General features: G+C 31.7%; 1 protein-coding gene across 1 annotated transcript; it reads left to right on the top strand.

Moving 5' to 3' along the window:
* Positions 1-394: 394 nt before the first annotated feature.
* On the top strand, positions 395-22,504 carry LOC134685572 (protein FAM199X-like). Its single transcript, XM_063545385.1, has 7 exons — positions 395-573; positions 1,895-2,014; positions 5,285-5,451; positions 15,841-16,000; positions 16,345-16,496; positions 20,856-20,980; positions 21,444-22,504. The coding sequence occupies exons 1-7, from the start codon at positions 542-544 to the stop codon at positions 21,618-21,620; spliced, it is 933 nt and encodes a 310-aa protein (XP_063401455.1). The 5' UTR covers positions 395-541; the 3' UTR covers positions 21,621-22,504.
* The last annotated feature ends 1,103 nt before the right edge of the window (positions 22,505-23,607 follow it).

Here is a 23,607-nt window from a genome sequence, read left to right as displayed (position 1 = left end):
TTAGATGTTTAATATAATGCATCAATTCAAAATAAAATTTTGCAGTTTTCAAATGAGGCAAAATCTCTTTGTTATATAAAATATGTGAGCGGTATTTATTTTTTTGGGTATTGTCATCCCTTTCGATAGCCTCCCTACGGTAGAAATATATTATCTGTAACAACGAATTTGAATGGCTATGGAAAATATTCCGCGAAAAAGAGGAAATTAAGTGATCTAAATTACAAGTCCTTCATTCTTTATTATTGTTATAAAAACATGATTTGTTTAATATATTTTTCACATTCTTTTAATTCTGCCAGGATACACATTTATTTCAACAAGATTGAATAATATAAAAGAAAATATGCAAATTACCTCTGAATTACACGAAGGTGTATTGACCAATCAGAAAATTGTTGACTTAATAACTATTCACATGTTACACGTGGTGATTCAGACCGGTGCCGTGGTAGTGCTTACAACGTTGTTTGAATACAGAACTAATTTTACTATGTTGAACCAGGAATTTTAGATAACAGTATACACACAGCCTTACAGGATGTTCACAGACAACGTAGTGGCAATGCCAAGGTTTTTATTTATGACACCCATGCATTCAAATTGAAAAATATATCGCATCATATGTGCCCGTCTTGCACGTGTAAAACACATGTATAATATAGTATAGTTACTGCCAATACTGCTTTTATAACGGCTAGATTTAAGGCATGTTTAGAAATTGGTAACACATGACATTCGGCTAAGTTGCATTCTTAAAATATGGTGTTTTCCATGAAATACGTTAATACTTTCATATTTTTTGTAAAAATATAGAAATTCGGTAATGACTAATATCTCTTATAAATGTAACTATCAGAGTGCTGTCCCTTCAACTTTACCAGACCTGACTGTACAAGATTCTAATGGGTAGTCAAAGTCGTTAAAAAAAATTATTAAAAAAGAAAATGGATTGGTTCCAGAAAATGAATATTGAACAGCCGTATACCACTGCTGCCTTTATCTGTTTATTATATGATCCGACTGAGCTATAGAAATACTTCCTTAGTTCAACCGCTTACTGCTGACTAAGTATCCATCACATTTACTAAGGGAAGCAATCCTGTCTCGCAACTACATGCACCAACAAATGAGACGAATGAAAATAACATCTTACTACGTGAGGTCACCATAAGGCTTTTCAACAATTAACAAACCTAGTGTTATTTCTTGTTCATCATCTCCTCTTGGTAAACCTGATTTTATTGACATCAAAATCTGCAATAAAATTGAGGATGTCTCATTGAAATTTAAAATGCATGTGTTCCCCAAATCTCTCTTAAAATTGAAGAAAGAAGGAGCATGCACAAACATACAGTAAGAAAACTAAAAAAAAACAGCATTATTTTTGAGTTCCAGCACAATATATTTTGCCTCTATTACAAAAACAAGAAAACCCCTTCAAATCAAAAGGCATCTATTCCTTTAAGTCCAAAAGAGGCATTTGATACAGAGCATGGATCATCGCATTACAAGTAGACCCACCACTTTAAATGTTAGTTTTGGGTTTGTAGTAATGCAATAGAAAAAGAATTTATAGCTTGAGCATTTTAGTAATTAAGATGCTCTTCAATAATTTCTAACATTTTATCAAAACAATTGTTTATCTATGATATCTGTTCAATATACAAACTAGGAATGTGACCAATTGAGAATCTTGAACTTGACATTAAAAACATTATGGCAATTAGATCCTTATATGTTGTCTTTGCAAATATAAATCTTTGCTCCTAGTCATGATGAAATTCAGTAATGCTGTGCTTAACCATTAAGTTTATTTAATATCAGAAGGTAAAGCATAAAAATATCATTTGATCAGCATTATTAAAGCTAATAGTAATATAATATTTTACAGTCCCTGGTGTCTGGACAATATACTACTGAAAGATGTCTCCCCAGAATCATGGAATTATTCACCAGAAAGAAATACAAATGATGCAGAATACTATATATTTGAGGAAGCTGGAATAGACAGGTTTGATAAAAAAAAATATACTAACTCATTGACACTCTCAGAACTAATATAGTTAAAAGATTTGAGATTACAAATACTGACTGTTGCAATGAATTGTTATACAGGGTTCGACACTAACTCTAGCCCGAGACTAGTATTAGTAGTAACTTTTGTGTCAGGCTAGTAAATGTACGTGGCACGGTAGCCTGAGGAGCTAGTAAATTTAATTGTCATTGAATATCAATCTGTTGTACTTTCATGTCAGAGGAGGAAGGTGAAGAAGATGAACTTTTTTTTACAAAACCAATGACCTGATTACTTTACAGCAAAAATCCTTCAAATTATTGCAAGAAATGTTGTCTTGATATTAAATGCTTTGAGATAATTTTTAGTTTTTCATAAAATGAAACTAACTTGAATATGACTAAAAATGTAAACACAATCAATCTTTAGGTTAATTATGGCAGATTTTACAATAAGAAGGAATTATTGTTTTTTTGTATCCATCAAAAAAGCAATTGCTGAAACTGTGAAACAGACTGTGTAATGGAGTAATGCATTATGTTAATGAATAAAATGTGTCTTTCTGAGTAAATAAACATAAAAATTACTCTGTGTTTGTGTTTTATGTTAGAATTAGAGGGTTTTCAATTTCAAAATATTGGACATGGAATAGACATCATGACCTACTTTACTGACATCCAGCTTATTTGGAGTGGAATTTTGAAGCATTATTTATAAGTGGAGCCTAATAACATGGACTTATATTTTAAGAAAAAGTCTTCTTTTGTGTTTTAATCATTACTTTAAGGCAGATTTTTATTGGTAAAGGCTAAAAAAGGTAATTTAATAATATTGTTGCTAACGTCACGTCTTTTCCGTCCATTGTGATATGTCACGATCGCAATTTTCTTTTTGGTTCTCAGACAGCCCATTGTAGTTATTTTTACCCCGGGTTTTTTAAATAATTGAAAATAGCAATCATATTAAATTTGGATGACGTAAGGGGGTCAAAGGACTTGAGGAATCAATATCATTGGCTGTTTTAATTTTTGCGAACGTTACTGCTCGAGGTTTCTGTCCAAATCAGTGTCACATGAGCAACATATATTTAGATCTGTAACTCTCCTGTATAGGAGTTACGATATCGCCCTTTGCAGAAATAGATTCGGAGTCAGTTCCTTCACATGATGGGGAAGCAAAGAAGGTAAGTTGTATGTAATATTGTTACAAGAGGACCTTAAATGTATTCCGTCCATCAAAAAGACGTTAGCAACAAAACGTAATGTCATGATAGTAGATGTTGCTAATGTTACTATTACAAATTGGTTTCTTGTGTATTCCTTTGTTATAAAGTACACCTGCAAATGACATTCTGTATATTTAGAAATTCTAAACCAGACTGTACAATTTTATTACTCCAGGCATATATTAAACATCACTGTGTGCATACATTTTAACTTTTAGAGATGTTGTTGCTCATGTGACATGTCCAAATGTCGCTAACGTTACTAATTTTTTGGTTTCTTGTGTATTCATTTGATATAAAGTACACCTGCAAATGACATTCTGTATATTTAGAAATTCTAAACCAGACTGTACAATTTTATTACTCCAGGCATATATTAAACATCACTGTGTGCATACATTTTATCTTTTAAAGATGTTGTTGCTCATGTGACATGTCCAAATGTCGCTAACGTTACTCATTTTTGTCTCCGTCACATTAGCAACATGAAAGTAGGAGACAGAACACAATACTGTAAAATCTGCCTTATGCCAATCATTCATAAACAGTAAAAATGTAGGTTTTGATAAACAAATTCCTGCAAACAGATTTTTTTGGTCTTAAATAATTTTTTTATGAAGATAAAACAAGTATGAAATACTTATTTTTCAGACTGAAAACATCTTCCTTAATGGGCCTCAGAATGCAGAATTTTGCATCTAAATTTCAACCCCAGACCCCCATAGAGCTGTTGGCCCATTCACTGGGCTAATAGATGCTGAATGTAATTTTTCCTACAAAAGTTAGTGTCAACCCCTGTAATACATGACTTGTCAGTGTATTAATTTTACAACTGTTGCTGTAAATGCCACATAATTTAAATTTTAATTTGTAAGGAAGTCACTCATTATTTTGTAAGTGGGTCAGTCTTTATTTTAGATCACTAAACTTCTTTAAAATATATCTACCTAAGTATGGAGAAGAACTTTTTTTGATGCTTTTTTAGAAGCATTACAAGTAGACCCACCACTTTAAATGTTAAGTTTTGGGTTTGTAGTAATGCAACATGAAAAAGAAATTTATAGCGGGAGCATTTTCTTAATTTAGATGCTCTTATAAAATTTCTTACATTTTACCCCCCAAAAAACTAGAGATGTGACATATTGATCAAACGGATCTTCACTCTCATTGAACTCTACATAAAATCCATTAAATTATGGCACCAAGATACAAGTATATAAAAAAGAAGATGTGGTATGATTGCCAATGAGACAACTATCCACAAAAGATCAAAATGACACAAACATTAACAACTATAGGTCACCGTACGGCCGTCAACAATGAACAAAGCCCATACCACATAGTCAGCTATAAAAGGCCCCAATAAGACAATGTAAAACAATTTTAATGCCCCACCTATGATAGTAGAGGGGCATTATGTTTTCTGGTCTGTGCTTCCGTCTGTCCCGCTTCAGGTTAAAGTTTTTGGTCAAGATAGTTTTTGATGAAGTTGAAGTCCAATCGACTTCAAACTTGGTACACATGTTCCCTGTGATATCTTTCTATTTTAATGCCAAATTAGAGATTTTACCCCAATTTCACGGTCCACTGAACATAGAAAATGATAGTGCGAGTGGGGCATTCGTGTACTGAGGACACATTCTTGTTATGTTTATTTTGAAAATTCATGATCATGATGATGCTGAGTAATTTTTTGCTGCATTGTGTCGGACTGTCCACACAGTATCCATTTAGTTTAAGGTTCACCAGAACTAATACTTGACAAAAATGGCTGGGTTTGCACCTCAAAACTACACAAAAGTACAAACAAACCTGTGCAGTTTGAAAAAAATTATGTTCTAAATGTTTATAATTTCCTAAATAGCATCTTAAACAAACAACAAAAAAATGTCGGATATGACCTGTATTTTCATGATTTTATTTATGTTGGTCATCACATAAAACAAAAACATATGTTTCTGTATGTTGTTAAGATAGTAAATTTTAAAGTTTTTAACTACATAATATATTTATGCATGATAATGTATGTTTATTTATTTTAGAGTACGACAGTTCAATGATTACTGTAACCTGTCAACAGGAACCAGTGTTGCTAGTTCTGAATGTAGTGATGACCTTTACCTTGATGTTGATGCTGATACAGAGGCTGACCTGTTTGGTGACCTTGCATCATCGGTTCTCAGTATTATACAAGATATAAAAGACACAGGTATTTTATATTTTTTTATAAACTACGAGACATATAACAAAGCTTTATGAAGAACACTTGAACACCTGGGCATTTTTCATAGGCACACAGGATATTCTGTCAGTTTTTCAACCAGATCTTTTTTGCTGTCCTCTGATTGAATTCCTTTTTATACGACTGCAAATTTTGAAAAAATTTTAGTCGTATATTGCTATCACGTTGGCGTCGTCGTCATCGTCGTCCGAATACTTTTAGTTTTCGCACTCTAACTTTAGTAAAAGTGAATAGAAATCTATGAAATTTTAACACAAGGTTTATGACCATAAAAGGAAGGCTGGTATTGATTTTGGGAGTTTTGGTCCCAACATTTTAGGAATTAAGGGCCAAAAAGGGCCCAAATAAGCATTTTCTTGGTTTTCGCACTATAACTTTAGTTTAAGTTACTAGAAATCTATGAAATTTTGACACAATGTTTATGACCACAAAAGGAAGGTTGGTATTGATTTTGGGAGTTTCGGTCCCAACAGTTTAGGAATTAGGGGCCAAAAAGGGACCTAAATAAGCATTTTTCTTGGTTTTCGCACCATAGCGTTAGTATAAGTAAATAGAAATCTATGAAATTTAAACACAAGGTTTATGACTATTAAAGGAAGGTTGGTATTGATTTCGGGAGTTTTGGTCCCACCAGTTAAGGAAAAAGGGGCCCAAAGGGTCCAAAATTAAATTTTGTTTGATTTCATCAAAATTGAACAATTGGGGTACTTTTATATGCAGAATCTAACTGTGCATGTAGATTCTTAATTTTTGGTCCCGTTTTCAAATTGGTCTACATTAAGGTCCAAAGGGTCCAAAATTAAACTTAGTTTGATTTTAACAAAAAATGAAACCTTTGGGTTCTTTGATATGCTGAATCTAAAAATGTACTTAGATTTTTGATAATTGGCCCAGTTTTCAAGTTGGCCCAAATCTAGGTCCAAAATTAAACATTGTTTGATTTCATCAAAAATTGAATAATTGGGGTTCTTTGATATGCCAAATCTAACTGTGTATGTAGATTCTTAATTTTTGGTCCAGTTTTAAAATTGGTCTAAATTAAAGTGCAAAGGGTCCAAAATTAAACTAAGTTTGATTTTAACAAAAATTAAATTCTTGGGCCTCTTTGATATGCTGAATCTAAACATGTACTTAGATTTTTGATTATGGGCCCAGTTTTCAAGTTGGTCCAAATCAGGATCTAAAATTATTATATTAAGTATTGTGCAATAGCAAGTCTTTTCAATTGCACAGTATTGTGCAATGGCAAGAAATATCTTATTTCACAATATTGTGAAATAGCTAATTTTTTTTTAATTAAGAGTTATCTTTCTTTGTCCAGTATAGTAAGCAAGAAATATCTGCAATAATTTTTTTTAATTGGAGTTATCTTTCTTTGTCCAGAATCAACTTAAATCTTTGTTATATTCACTTTTTACTACCAACTGATAAATTTAAATAATCTTTACCATTCAGTGATAACAAGCAGTTTTTTTACATCTTAATATTTTATGATGTATTTAAATGAGTAGTAATTGTTGCAAACTCCATAAGAATATTTTAATTGAAATTAGTTTTGGAATAAGGGAAAGGGGATGTGATTAAAAAATTTGGTTCAATTTTTCTCATTTGAAATTTCATAAATAAAAAGAAAATTTCTTCAAACCTTTTTTTGAGAGGAATAATATTCAACAGCATAGTGAATTGCTCTAAGAGAAAACAAAAATTTTAAGTTCATTTGAATACATTCATTCTGTGTCAGAAACCTATGCTGTGTCAACTATTTAATCACAATCCAAATTTAGAGCGGAATCCAGCTGGAATGTTGTGTCCATACTTGCCCCAACCGTTCAGGGTTCAACCTCTGCGGTCGTATAAAGCTACGCCCTGCGGAGCATCTGGTTCAATATTGTATTTGTGGATAATTTATTGCAACAATTTCAGTAGGCAGACTTAAGATACATTTGCACTCCTGGTGTCCAGTCATACATATTTGTGTCACTATAGAAAGAATGTTTCTTTGTAAAGTTGAAGAAAACTATCGTGTGCAGCTGTACATGTCTTGTGATGCACATTTGGTTTGCTCCTTTACTTTTTAGTATTAGGGGTATGTGTAAAATGTGCCACAATAATTCTCCATGTGATAACTACCTGTGTATAGATATTTTATACTCTGGTTTTAACATATGGATACAAAAAATAAAAATCTGGCTTTCTAACTGTCAAGTTTGCCTTGAATTGTTCTAAGATGTATTCTTTTCTTCCTAGAGATTATTTTCTGAATTGTCAGTTTGAAAAGGAACCAGTTGAGAAATATTAGAGAAAAATCTGTTTGTCTGCTTTGGATTTCATATGTTGCTGCTTGATTGAGATTTACCTCCTTCATTTTACAATATAACATTTGATATGTTAACTTTTATTCAGAATTTAGATTTATTTTTTGTTCTTTTTGTAGTATATTGTAAAGGGTGGCCATATTAGTTGATTAAATAATCAGTTTATTTACAACTTTAATATATGAAATTGTTAAGTTGCAAAGAAAATATTAATATGTAATCCCAATCCTCTATTTATTGAAAGATGTAGTGAAATGTATTAGAGTTGAGGGTTAGTAGAAAATAATTCTTATCAGGAAAGCCCTTCAAAGGATAATTGATTATGGCTATAATTGGTACAGAATGGTCTTGAGAGTTTCAAAAAAGATTTGAATAAAAAACACAATGGCTTACTACATAATACTGAACGTTTCAACTTTTACTTACATGCACATTTGGTTTGCTCCTTTACTTTGTAGTTTTAGGAGTATGTGTAAAATGTGCCACAATAATTATCCATGTGATAACTACCTGTGTATAGATATGTTATACTCTGGTTTTAACATGTGGATACAAAATAAAGTTTCCTTCATAATGGCTATGTTGCCTGAAATTTCATCATTCTTCATTCTCTAGACATTCATTGTTTCCTCAAGTAATTTTGGTGAGATTGTCAGTTTAAAAGAAAACCAACATAAGAATATTTCTACAAAGTACTACTTCATAAAAGTTTTAAGTGGGAATCAGAACCAGTTTATAAAAAATCGTGCAAAATCTGTACTGTTCAACCTATCCCCATTGGTAGTTGTTAATTGGAATTCACCTCTAGCTTTTAATCATATGAAATTGGACCTATTACATTTATGGACTAGGGCATATTTACAATCATTGACATCTGTTTCCCATTGTCATAGTCTTATATTTTAATTTTATCATGGATGGTAGAAGCAGACCACCAAATTGTTATGCCTGTTTTAACCATGCACATTTTCATTTTGTTGTTTTTCAAGAAATCTTTAAAATGCTGTGCCCTCTAATCTAAAACAGAGAATTTAATTTGCCCCTATTATATAGCTAGGTAATAACAGCAACATGATGATTGGACAATATCCTATAATCAATGATGAATTTTATATTCCGCCCCAGTCTGATTGCTGATCACTGCTAAAGATATCAAAGTTACTTATGTTGTAAGGTATCTGTTGGTAGGGCGTTTTATGCTAAAGAAAAAAAAATCATGTAGTTCCCTAAACATTTGAAGTGGAAATGTTTTGAAGATGAATCAGTTGACAATGTTCCTGCAAAATCTGTTTGTCTGCATTATTCATTAGTTAATTCACCTTCATCTTTTAATGTTATGAAATTGGGCATGATATGAGATTAATGTGGAATCAGAAATCATAGACAGCATAAACATTTTCCCTTATCTGTCTGTATGTACATCCTGGAATTGGAACCTTTTTTTATCATAAGTTTGCCTTCACTTTTATTGTTCTCTAGTTATGTTTCTTTATAGATGCTGAATTAACTGTTTCTGCTCCTTCAACTTTGCCAACCAAATGTTCTGAAACTATTTTCATTTCAATTGTGTACCAAGAAATCTCAAAAATGCTGTGCCATTCTTCTCCAAAACAGAGGATATAATATGCCCCTGTTGTTATAGCTAGGTTATAACAGCAACATGATGATTGGACAATCTCCTAGTATCAATGATGGATTTTATATTCCGCCCCAGTCTGATTGCTGATCACTGCTTTCATAGTTACTGGTTTTGTTTGAAGGCTTTTTGTTAGTTGGTCTATTTTAACACCAAGAAAAATATATAGGGCCAAAAAAAAATATATGTCTGTTTCCTGTTTCCCGACAACTCAAACCCCCCGACCCTAAATCTTTTTATTCAAATCCGGAAAAAAAAATCGGTTCCGGTCCGAACCAGATCCGTATTTTACTATGCCCAAACAAAAAATGGCTGCTCCCAGCACAAATGTGCCACAATAAGCGAGTTTAAAAATGTCAGCACTTGGAGGATTATTCGATTAAAGCTTCTTTAAAGGGATTAAATCATTTAGGGGTACAGGACCCTAACCAAACATGACATATAACCGACTGCAAATCTGACAGGAAGTGCAAAAAAAAAAAAAAAAAAAATCCCGACCTACCGACCCTGATTTTTTGGCCTTGGAAGCAGGAAACAGACATATATTTTTGTTTGGCCTAGTGGGTTATTCACCTTCAAAATGCCATACGGTTTTTTTTTCCAGGTGAGCCAAAAAAAAAATATTTGTTGCATTGACAATATAATAACAGAGAGGCTTACATTTAAATTTTTCGAAATAACCAATTTAATCATATGCACGTTTGGTTTGCTCCTTTACTTTGTAGTATTAGGGGTATGTGTAAAATGTGCCACACTAATTATCCATGTGATAACTACCTGTGTATAGATATGTTATACTCTGGTTTTAACATGTGGATACAAAATAAAGTTTCCTTCATAATGGCTATGTTGCCTGACATTATATCATTTTTAGGCAGTTTTGACATGTATGGCTTCCTAAAGATTTAAAGTTGGAATGTCTGAAAAAGAACCACTTTATAACGTTCCTGCAAAATCTGTTCATCTGCATTGTTCACCAGTTGTTGTGAAATTGGAATTCATCTCTATCTTTTAATCATTAGAAATTGAGCATGATATGTGATGGTCAGTGAATTAGATAGAAAACATAAATATTTACTGTTGTCTGTCAGTCTGTACATCCCATCATCGGTTTTCCTTTCTTAAATTTTTAGTTTGCTGTCTCTTTTATTGTTCTGTAGTCCTTTTATAGATGGAATAAAATGCTGAGTTACCTGTTTCTGCTCAACTTTGATTTACCGCAACAAAATGTTCTTAATCTATTTTCAATTTAATCGTGTTCCAAGAAATCTTTAGAATGGTGTGCCGTTTATATAAAACCGATGATTGAATTTGCCCCCACTGTTATAACTGGCAATAACAGCAACATGATGATTGGACATTATCCTAGTATCAGTGATGGATTTTATATTCCGCCCCAGTCTGATTGCTGATCATTGCTATGTCAAAGTAACTTGTTTTGTAGATATCCATTAGTATGGCTTTTTACACCTACAGAAACAAATATCATGTGGTGTCCTACCCTCCTATACATTGTTTCCCCCTGCAATAGACCATACACTGTTAAAGTGTGTCATAACAGTTGATGGAAGGGGGATTAAAGTCCAACTCTCTTATACATTGTTTCCCCCTGCAATAGACCATACACTGTTAAAGTGTGTCATAACAGTTGATGGAAGGGGGATTAATGTCCAACTCTCTTATACATTGTTTCCCCCTGCAATAGACCATACACTGTTAAAGTGTATCATAACAGTTGATGGAAGGGGGATTAATGTCCAACTCTCTTATACATTGTTTCCCCCTGCAATAGACCATACACTGCTAAAGTGTGTTATACCAGTTGGTGGAAGGGGGATTAAATGAGGACATTAATCTATGTTGAAGGAACAAAGATGAACAATTTATTGATGTTGGACCCAAATGTTCTGTAAAATAGTGATAATTGTCACAATTGTTAGATACTTTTGTAAAAGGTCATAGTATTTAAGTTTGAAGGGGATTAATTGACCATGGACACAACCTCTTTTATTTTACATTAATTTACCAATTTTTTGTTACCTTGCATTTATTCATTTTGATAGAATTTTTCCATAAAGTCTCAAAAAGCCTATGCCGTTCTTATCCAAAACTGAGAACAGAATTTGACCCTATTGTTATAGCTTGGTAATAACAGCAACATGATGATTGGACATTATCCTAGTATCAATGATGGATTTTATATTCCGCCCCAGTCTGATTGCTTATCACTGCTATATCATAGTTACTTGACAACCAAATTTCAAAGGGGTAATTGGTTACAGATTTGGAGATTTACGGCAAGCAGCTGTCAACGCATGTCTGTTCATTAACATGAAAACACTTTGACAAAATCCTTTCAAAATTAAGAAGTGTTTTCAGGGACCAAATAGGCTGTTAAAGGTGGTCATAATGATTGATGAGAAGCTTAAGGAGGCTCGAGGGTATAAGATTTTCAGAAAAATATCAAACATTTATTTTTCATTACAAATTTCATTAATTGCCTTTAGTAGTTGTTACTTAATCATATGGTTAAAAAATTATTCCAAAAAATCAATTCGTTTTGGCCCCAGGTGACTTTTAAAATGTATATATCATTGAAAAAGCTCCAAATTATCTCCCTTTGGTGCAAAAATGCCATTTTTTTGCTTTAAAATTGAAATATCTTTTTTAACTCATCTGTGACCTATATTTTTTAATATAATTTCCATATAAGCTGTACTTAAACTAAATTATTTTAAAATTTGAGCGATTTCTGTAATAAATTTCATTTTTTATTTCGATATTACCTTTCATTTCTCCTATCACTTCAACAGAAAATCCCCACCTTTACAAAAATGTATGCTTCTTCCGAAGGCAGATTGTGAGCGCAATCGAACGATGACCCCACTTTTTTATTTCATTTTTCTATTAACTATAAGATAAAGTTCATTTACAGAAAAATATAGAGAAATCCTATATAAATGATTTAGACCCGCAAACCCCCTTAAGGGATTAATTGACCAGTTCAACGACATTTATCCATGGTTTCAGTTATGACAAAAAATATATGTTAGTTGTGCTGGTCCTCAATGTTTTGTAATAGTGGCCTGTATTGGATACTTCTTTCAAATAAACAAATTTCAATCATATGCACATTTGGTTTGCTCCTTTACTTTTTAGTATGAGGGGTATGTGTAAAATGTGCCACAATAATTATCCATGTGATAACTACCTGTGTATAGATATGTTATACTCTGGTTTTAACAACACGTGGATACAACATAAGATTTCCTGACGACTATGTTGCCTGAAATTACATGTTTGCAATCATTTGACATATATTTTGATTCCTAAAGATTTTAAGATTATAACGTTCCTGCAAAATCTGTGTGTCTGTATTGTCCATTAGAATTTGAATTCACCTCTATCTTTAAATCATGTGAAATTGGGCATGATATGTGATGGACATTGAACATGTTGAATTAGAATCCATAGACAGCATAAACATTGAACTTTCTCTATCTTTAGTTATGTCCCTTTATAGATGCAAAATTGCTGAATTTGCTGTTTCTGTTCTCTCAACTTTGCTTTGCCACAATCAAATGTGATGAAACTATTTTCATTGCAATTGTTTTTGGAAGATATTTAAAAAATGCTGTGCCATTTTATCCAAGACAGAAAATTGAATATGACCCTACCGTTATAGTTAAGTTAAAAAGAGTGTTAACAGCAACATGATGATTGGACAATATCCTAGTATCAATGATGGATTTTATATTCCGCCCCAGTCTGATTGCTGATCATTGCTATGTTATAATTACTTGTTTTGATTCTAGGTTTCTGTTAGTTGGGACTTTTTTTTCCCCAGTAAAAGTATCGATCATGATGTGTTGTTCTACCATTTTAAACATTTTTTATTTTTATTTACAATAGCAAATAGGTTGTTAAAGGTGGTCATAACAGTTTATGGAAATGGAATAAATTGACCAGCTGTTAAATCGCGGTTGGCAAAAATCTTGGTTTATGAGTATTGTCCAGCTGAGTTGAAAGTTGTAAAGGAAATGAATTTTAGTAATTTTGGACCTCAATCTTCTATAAGTAAAATACTTTCTTTCAAGCCATAGAAAATCATTCTTATTAGAAATATTTCTGTCCATATTTGTTCTAGATTTGTCTGATAATTTTCAAAATAAAAGCACAAAATTACAAAAACACAAAATAACTTGATCTGCATTTAATAATTCCACGTGAGCAAAGAAAAAATCTATTGCAATTACAACAGAGAGGTTAACATTTAAATTTTTTTTTTACAAATTTTTAATTTTAGCACATTTGGTTTGCTCCTTTACTTTGTAGTATTAGGGGTATGTGTAAAATGTGCTACAATAATTATCCATGTGATAACTACCTGTGTATAGATATATGTTATACTCTGGTTTTAACACGTGGATACAATTTTAAATTTCTTTTATGTTGCCTGAAATAACACCATTAATGTTTTCTTTTGACATATATTGCTTTCTAAACATTTTAAGTGGAAAGCTTTTGAAAAAGAACCAGTATATGAACATTACTGCAAAATCTGTTCGTCTGAATTGTTATTTGTTCATAAGTGGTTGTCAAATTGAAATTCGCGTCGATCTTTTAATCATATGAAAAAGATAAAATTGAGAATGGAAATTGAATTTGCCCCTTTTATAGCTAGGCAATAACAGCAACATGATGATTGGACAATATCCTAGTATCAATGATGGATTTAATATTCCGCCCCAGTCTGATTGCTGATCATTGCTATATATGAAAAAGAATGGTTTCTGGAAAGGGGATTAATCATGTTAATCAACCTGTTCAATGACATTGTCAGGAAAGTCCTATTAAGAATAATTCAGGCCTTATTTGGTACAGATTTGCATGATAGTTAAAAATAAAATACACAATATTTGAAATGCACTAACTTGCTCTTCAATAAGTCCAGGTGATCAATCATGAGCAAACAAAAAACTAAAAATAATGACTGCATAAAAATTTATCTTTGTCTGTATGAAAATCCACAAATCTCTTTCCTTTCTCTAACTTGTATTCTCTCACTTTTATTGTTCTCTAGTTATGTCCCTTTATAGATTAAAAATTGCTGAATTTACTGTTATTGCTCTCTTAACTTTGGTTTGCCACAACCATGTGTTATAAAACTTTTTTCATTTCAATTGTTTTCCAAGAAATCAAAACTGGTGTGTCATTAATTTTATCCAAAACCAAGGATTGAATTTGCCCCTATTGTTATAGTTAGCTAATAACAGCAACATGGTGATTGGACATTATCCTAGTATCAATGATGGATTTAATATTCCGCCCAGTCTGATTGCTGATGATTGCTATGTCAGAATGGCTTGTTTTGTAGGTCTCTGTTAGTTTGGCTATTTATTCAACAACAAAAATAGTGTGGTATCAAACCATCCCATAAATTGTTTCCCTCTGCAATAGCCTGTAGACAGTTAAAGATGGCCATGTCATGATGGATTACTTGACCAGTTCAATGCCATTAATCTGACTTGAAGTTACAAAGGAAATAAATATTAGTAGTGTTTGACCTCAATTTTCTACAGGTTTTGAATACTTTCTTTCAAGGTCATAAAGTATAATTCCTACCAGGAAATTCCTATAAAGAATTATTCTGGACATATTTTGTACAGATTTGTCTGATAGTTTTAAAATAAAAAATAAAACAATTGTTAGACACAATTAGTAGCCAGGTGAAAATACAAAAAATCTTTTGCATTTAAATTTACAGCAGAAACACTTACATTAATAAATATTTCAAATACCAATTTTTAATTTTAGCACATTTGGTTTGCTCCTTTACTTTGTAGTATTAGGGGTATGTGTAAAATGTGCCACAATAATTATCCATGTGATAACTACCTGTGTATAGATATGTTATACTCTGGTTTTAACATATGGATACAGAAATAAATTTCTTTACTGATTATCACAGTGCTGTTTGAAAGTAAACCATACTGATTTCTTTTCTGCTCTCTCAACTTTGCTTTGACTCAACCAAATGTTATGATTTAATTTTTATTTCAATTGTGTTCTTAGAAATCTCAAAAATGCTGTGCCACTCTTATCCAAAATGGAGAATTTATTTTGACCCTATTGTTATAGCTTGGTAATAACAGCAACATGATGATTGGACATTATCCTAATATCAATGATGGATTTTATATTCCGCCCCAGTCTGATTGCTGATCTTTGTTTTTTTACACCAACAGAAGAAAGAAAAAATCATGTGGTGTCCTCAGGCTCTGGCACATTTTTTTCCTACAATAGCCTGAAGACAAAAAATCCTTCAGCAATGTGTATCATTTAAAGTTTGAATAAACAGAGTTGTCTCCCTTATAATACAATTTCTTTTGATTTTTTTTGTAGATTTTTCTGAAGTTGTTCTTGAAGATATAACTGACACCGACCTTGACTCATCATGTGATAATTGTGACAGAAATATACCTCCAGCTGAACCATCCAGTATAGATTTATCTTGTAGTAGTTGTTCTAATTATTCTTCTAAAAACAGAAAACACAAGAAATGGTAGGAAAAGTTATCATATGTTTTTTTATACATTCTCATTTAAGTAATCTTACTCTGTGTAAATCTTGATTTAAAATAAAAGTCAAAAAAATATTTAATTCTTGACCAAATAATACTGATAATTAAGTCATGTGCTATGCACATTTATTAATTAATGTGTTGTCCGGTCACTTTTTCAATCTTCGATTAGTTATTCTATAAATAAAAGGTTCTGGAATGAAAATTATTAAACAATTACAACAAGATAATTTAGCCTGGTTTAATTCATGTACAAAAAAAAGAAGAAAAATGGATATGATAAACATCAACAAACTATTAAAGTTTAAAAAATTATATATTTACAGGAATGAATTAAATGAAGATGAGAAAGTGATAGTTGTTGACCAGCTAAGTCAGAGAATTAGTCGTGATCTAGGAATTAGAGAACAGTTAGAAGTTGTAAGAATAATAGATCCTAAATCACGAATATCACCCACAGATAAACAGTTCTTGATAGGTTTGTAAATTGTCATATAGGAGTTTAATTGTTAGAATACATTCTTCAATGCACTCTTATTCATGTTATGTGTGCATAAATAAAGAATTTATGAGGAAATAGATGTTTATAAGTTTTTGATACAAATTGTATATGTTCCATACATTCATACTTCCACCATGATATTGTTAAATGAAAGTTGCATTTATCATGCTTTTGAATAATGTGATAAAATTGCTAAAAGACCCTTCCCTAAATTATTGAAAACTATCATTCTGTATTGACAATAATATCTTGGTTTAAATTAGATACACCCATTCTGGCTAATGCCCTCGCGGCATATATATAACGCATAGCTGTATTCAGCTGCAAATATGGAAGAAAACTTATGAAATAATATCCTTTCATATTGTCATTTTTTTAATCAAAGAATAAAGGTAAGACTAGTTTTATGCTTTTTGGTTTGTAACAGATTTTTAATTACATTAATGATGCTTTTTGCTCCTAAATTGTTTTTTTCAATGCATCAATAAATTTATCAGTTTTAGCAAAGGATCAATCAAACACAGCTTATATTTAAGTTTGAGAAATGAAGGTATTTTTGTTAAGCTGTTTGGGTTTTAATTATCTACAAGAAAAATAATTTAGAGGGAGCTTTTAAAAAATATTGGTATGTGGATTTTTACAAGGCTGCGTCCTATGATAAAACTTCAAAGCATTTTTAAACATCTGGTTAAGAATACTTATCACTCAAGATGTTCAGTGAGTATATTACATCCCACCCCTTACTTGCTAGAGAAATTCTCTTTATTCTGGAATAGCACCATAGTCCTAGCCATGGGATTGGGTTCAGTCTTGGCTCTAATATAGCTATGATAACAAAGCTACTATTAACATAAAGATTCATATTTAAGTAGGAGCTCTATGACCCAGATAAACCTTCTTTAAAGACATCCTAACTATAGGCCTGTGCACATTCATCTCATCTATATACTAGCTGTATATTTTTAGCTCACCTGTCCCGAAGGGACATGTGAGCTTATGCCATCACTTGGCGTCCGTCGTCTGTCGTTGTAAACTATTTCAAGAATCTTCTCCTCTGAAACTACTGGGCCAAATACTTTCAAACTTTAACTGAATGTTCCTTAGGGTATCTAATTTATAAATTGAATCCGAAGTTTTGATCTATCAACAAACATGGTTGCCATTGCTAAAAATAGAACATAGGGGTCAAATGCAGTTTTTGGCTTATAACTCAAAAACCAAAGCATTTAGAGCAAATCTGACATGGGGTAATATTGTTTATCAGGTCAAGATCTATCTGCCCTGAAATTTTCAGATGAATCAGGCAACCCATTGTTGGGTTGCTGCCCCTGAATTGGTAATTTTAAGGAAATTTTGCTGTTTTTGGTTATTATCTTGAATATTATTATAGATAGAGATAAACTGTAAACAGGAATAATGTTCAGCAAAGTAAGATTTACAAATAAGTCAACATGATGGAAATGGTCAGTTGACCCCTTTAGGAGTTATTGCCCTTTATAGTCAATTTTTAACCATTTTTCGTAAATCTTAGTAATCTTTTACAAAAATCTTCTCCTCTGAAACTACTGGGCAAAATACTTTCAAACTTTAACTGAATGTTCCTTAGGGTATCTAGTTTGTAAATTGTATCCGAAGTTATGATCTATCAACAAACATGGTCGCCGTTGCTAAAAATAGAACATAGGGGTCAAATGCAGTTTTTGGCTTATAACTCAAAAACCAAAGCATTTAGAGCAAATCTGACCTGCGGCTATATTGTTTATCAGGTCAAGATCTATCTTCCCTGAAATTTTCAGATGAATCAGACAACCTGTTGTTGGGTTGCTGCCCCTGAATTGATAATTTTAAGGAAATTTTGCTGTTTTTGTTTATTATCTTGAATATTATTATAGATAGAGATAAACTGTAAACAGCAATAATGTTCAGCAAAGTAAGATTTTCAAATAAGTCAAATGACGGAAATGGTCAGTTGACCCCTTTAGGAGTTATTGCCCTTTATAGTCAATTTTTAACCATTTTTCGTAAATCTTAAAAATCTTTTACAAAATTCTTCTCTGAAACTACTGGGCTAAATACTTCCAAACTTTAACTGAATGTTCCTTAGGGTATCTAGTTTGTAAATTGTATCCGAAGTTATGATCTATCAACAAACATGGTCGCCATTGCTAAAAATAGAACATAGGGGTCAAATGCAGTTTTTGGCTTATAACTCAAAAACCAAAGCATTTAGAGCAAATCTGACCTGGGGCTATATTGTTTATCAGGTCAAGATCTACAATGTATCTGCCCTGAAATTTTCAGATGAATCAGACAACCTGTTGTTGGGCTGCTGCCCCTGAATTGGTAATTTTAAGGAAATTTTGCTGTTTTTGTTTATTATCTTGAAAATAATTATAGATAGAAATAAACTGTAAACAGCAATGATGTTCAGCAAAGTAAGATCTTCAATTAAGTCAATTTGACCAAAATTGTCAATTGACCCCTTAAGGAGTTATTGCCCTTTAAGGACTTTTTTCGCAATTTGTTCATCATGTTGACTTACTTTAAAAAATCTTCTCCTTTGAAACTGCTGTATCAATTTCAGCCAAACTTAGGCTAAATGAGTTTCAGAGTATTTAGTATAAATTTTATATTTTATTTCCTTGTATGTCAAGAAACATAGCTACTATGGCTAAAATAGAACATAGGAGAAAATGATTATTTTTTTTGCCTTTTGAAGAAAATTGGACGATCCAAAAAAACATTTAAATAAATTGAAAAGCAAAAATAATCATTGATGCGAGATTTAACCAAAAGAATTAAGGTGAGCGATTCAGGCTCTTGAGAGCCTCTTGTTTTACTTTTACCTGCACTTAAGGTTTGCTGTTGTTGCTGTAACCATGGTGACAAGGGTTCGATTAAGTGCCACAGAAATTATCTTCAAAAACGACCAACAGTATTTATAGAACTGGTGGATTTAATGCAAGATAACACACATTGTATTTTCCTGAATTCAAAAAGTCAAAATAGCAAAAATGTTATAAGATTTAGAAATTGAATTTCAGGAAAGGAAGTGATGGTTACTTAAATGTAGAGCATCAAATTTGGGAACAGATGAGTTATTTCAATCACACTCAAATAACATATTACATCAAATTAATTTTCTATTACTAACGGCAGAATGACGGGGATAATAAAAGAAAATATAATGAATAAAATAAAAGTTAAACAGTTGTTTCAGGTTTTTAAATCTTATTAATCTTGTAGAAATGAGAGTGTGAAGATTTACGAGTCTTTTACCTGCACTTAAGGTTTGCTGTTGTTGCTGTAACCATGGTGACAAGGGTTCGATTAAGTGCCACAGAAATTATCTTCAAAAACGACCAACAGTATTTATAGAACTGGTGGATTTAATGCAAGATAACACACATTGTAAAGTCTTCAATTCGCTGCACCAAAAAATAATAAAAAAGTGTTTTTTAATGTAAAAATTGTTTTTAGTATAGCATAAGGAGCATAAAAGTAAACAGGAACACATTAACCAAATATCTACAATATTTTTAGTGAACATTTCTTGTAATATGACAACATTCATGCAGTACTTGTAATTTAAAATACGTTACATTTAACCTTTGCCATATGCATTAATGAGATACTATCTATTTATGCAGTATTTTATTTACACCATGGCATGATTACGGGTGTGTGATATTGTTTAAACTAAGAATATATGGTCTTCATTCAGCTTTCATCTCAAAATAATTTAATTTTGGATGTAACACATCTTCTGATTGGGTGAAAGTATAGGGTCTGTCAGCTCATGGACATAATTTTGTCATGTGACCTTGATGTCATTAACGTTTTTTCATAAATCTTCTTAAAATTATGATTTAGAATTTATTATACGGACTGACAAATATTTTTCTGTCTATTTGAAGTAACCTAAAAAAATGTGATGTACAATTTTGAATAATGGGCTACTTGGTTATTCAGTGTGCACCATATTTTTATGCCTACCTTTGATAGTAGAGGGGCATTATGTTTTCTGGTCTGTGGGATCTTCTGTCTCCCACTTCAGGGTTAAGTTTTTGATCAAGGTAGATTTTGATGGAAGTTGAAGTCTGATAAACTTAATACACATGTTTCCTATGATATGATTTTTCTAATTGTAATGCCAAATTTAAATTTTGACCCGAATTTCATGGTCTATTGAACATAGAAAATAATCTTCATAAACAGAAAAATATTTGTCATTCCTTAATTTAAATAACTATTAAACTACTAAAATGAATGAATCTCAATTTTTGGAGGGTGCAGAAATTGATACTTATATTAACATTGCTTGTTTGCTTGCAGATATAACAAATATGACAGAAGAAAAAATAGAGAAAATACAAGATTACATAAAGACACATTCTTGTTCAGATTGCCAATCAGATGATAATGGTGTATCAACGCCATCACCCAAAAAAAGTAAAAAGGTATTGCCTTTTATTTTCAACAGCATATACATAATTTTGGACCTAAGATAATTGGTAACCATAAATGCCATATGGCCTTCAGCAATTGAGAAACCTATAATTAACTATGAAAGATGTCTACATGAAAAATGGGTAACAATTCAAACAAGAAAACAAACCAACAACTACTAAATTACAGGCTTCTGACTTGAACAGTGATTTGTTTCCCAGATGTGTATGTGTGCTAGTTTGAATTTATTTCTGAAATGGAAAGTGAAAAAATGTAGCCATTATGCTAGTCTTAAATTTTTTGTCAAAGACTAAATCTTAGTTAACTGTTGCATCTGATGTGCTGCCATTGGATTATTATCTTACACGAGCCTCCTTACACTCTGCAACACTAATTTAGAACCTTGTGTAAATAAAAGCAAGTGCAGGCAATTAATACAAAATTATACAATTTGATATTCAAATTCTATTTCAGCGACAAATGTCTCAGGAAAGGAAAAACCGCCAGCGAGCTGATAGACAAAGACAGAGAAAAGATTACAGACAGATACTTAAAGAAAAACGTAGTGGATTGTTTGTCAAAGAAGAAGTATTATCAATGTCTCGGTTAACTCCCCCTCCCGAGGAAGAAGATATAGACATTGTAGGATAGCAGACATAGAAAACAACAAATATCAATGTCAGATGGAGAAACAGTATCGAGAATTCAATAAACTTTTAGTATATAAATATAATTATTTGAATGTCAAATTTGAGAGATAGTCTATGCATGATTTTGTCTTTCCTTTGATCAGTCTAAAATAGTTGATTTTAAATTATACAGATTAAAGTCAATTTAATTTTTGTAATCCCAAACCAAACTTTTGGGGTAGATAGGAAACATCTCATCTTTTTGTTCATGTGCCTTGTTAGCACAACTCCTCTTAAACTTAACAGGGTTGTAGAACACCTATTTTAGTTCATGAACAATTTTGGTCTTAAAGCCCAAGTTAAAGGGTAAAAGGAGAGGTAAACAAGCTATACTAAATGGTAACATCGGAATCAAGTTTGGCAGTTGAATAGTGGCACTCTAGTCCTGTGCTTTTAATTTATTGTATGAAAGAAATGCAATTAAAAATATAAAAATGTGTCTTTATATAAATTTTGCTGAAATATATTAGTTAAATAAATCAAACGAGCATTCTGGAGAGTTAGTCTATTGTGACTTATCTTATTTGCAAATAGGAATGGGTCCATTAAGCTGTTTGGATTGTATTAATTGCACACAGTCCAGCTTATTTAGGATATGTGATAGTGTCACTTGCATTGTTATTTGTGATAAATTAATGTGATAACTTGAATATTTGATGATTTGTTGATTTGTCCACAGTTAAAATATGATATATTTAAGTATTTGATGTTTTGTTGAGAAAAATACCAGCAAATGACATGAATATATATATACTAAAACTTATTGATCAGATGTTCCTGGATTATTGTTTTGTTTCTTCTACATGCAATATTTAATGACAATAAAACAGTAGAAATATTGATATATATATAGTAAACTTTATTCTGCCTCTTTTGAATGCATACTACTATGTGCAATTATAAATACAAAGATATTCTGGGATATAAAGATTTCAAGATTGGTTTAAGATGATGTGGTGTACCTTCATAGAATTGAAGTATGTCAGACTTGATGGTAACTTGTCAAAGAAAGATTATCGTGTATCTCTTCTTCCTTTTCATAGTTTATGTTTGCTAACACCACATTAAACCACATTAAGTTGTGAACTTAAAGCTATTCTAAGACACATCAAGTAGAAAAAAATATCTGCCGAACTTCAAATGTATATTATGAAGGAAGTGAAATATTTAGACCGAATTTTTCTCCGGAATTAAACCCTGATAAGAAAAGGAGGAGTGATACTGGTTAAAGTTTGTCCAGATGTCCATTCATCCATTAAAACTTTGGTCACACTTTTGTAAGGAACTACAATTCTGAGCCTCCTGAAGTTTGGTATCATGTTTTTGTTAGTATGTTGTACTGTATGGTTCATTTTCCTATTCATCTATTCTAATGCAACGTAAAGCAAACAACAATCAATCAATCAAACTATTCATCTATATATAAAAAAGAAGATGTGGTATGATTGCCAATGAGACAACTCTCCACAAGAGACCAAAATGACAAAGAAATTAACAAACTATAAATCAGAATTGACATCAATTGTCTTAGTTCAAAAATTTCATTTTGCAATTAAATAATGAAGACAGTTATGGAATTTTGTTTATTTACACTTTAGTTCTGAGCTTGTTATCAATAGTCAGGTGTGAATTAAAAACACAGGTAAAGAGATTAACGATCATTAGCCAATACTTCCCTAAGGCATTACAAAAGTTATTAGGAGGGCCCTCGGGATTATAACAGCGATAATGAAAACCAATCTCGATGAAATGACCAAAATTATTTTTGCAAAAAAATAAAATTTGACTTAAATCCCAATCTGTCGTTTAGGACATGTGGATTTCAGAATCGGTCATGTCTGGCATATATTACTGTTTCCAGACCCTTGACTATAGGTCACTGTGGCCTTCAAATGATGAGCAAAGTCCATACCACATTGTCAGCTATAAAAGGCCCCGAAATGACAATA

Source organism: Mytilus trossulus, chromosome 9 (genome assembly GCF_036588685.1).
Source record: "Mytilus trossulus isolate FHL-02 chromosome 9, PNRI_Mtr1.1.1.hap1, whole genome shotgun sequence".
Classification (NCBI taxonomy): Eukaryota; Metazoa; Mollusca; class Bivalvia; order Mytilida; family Mytilidae; genus Mytilus; species Mytilus trossulus.
Note: the sequence above shows the minus strand (reverse complement) of the source record. Positions and strands in the feature narration are given on the sequence as shown.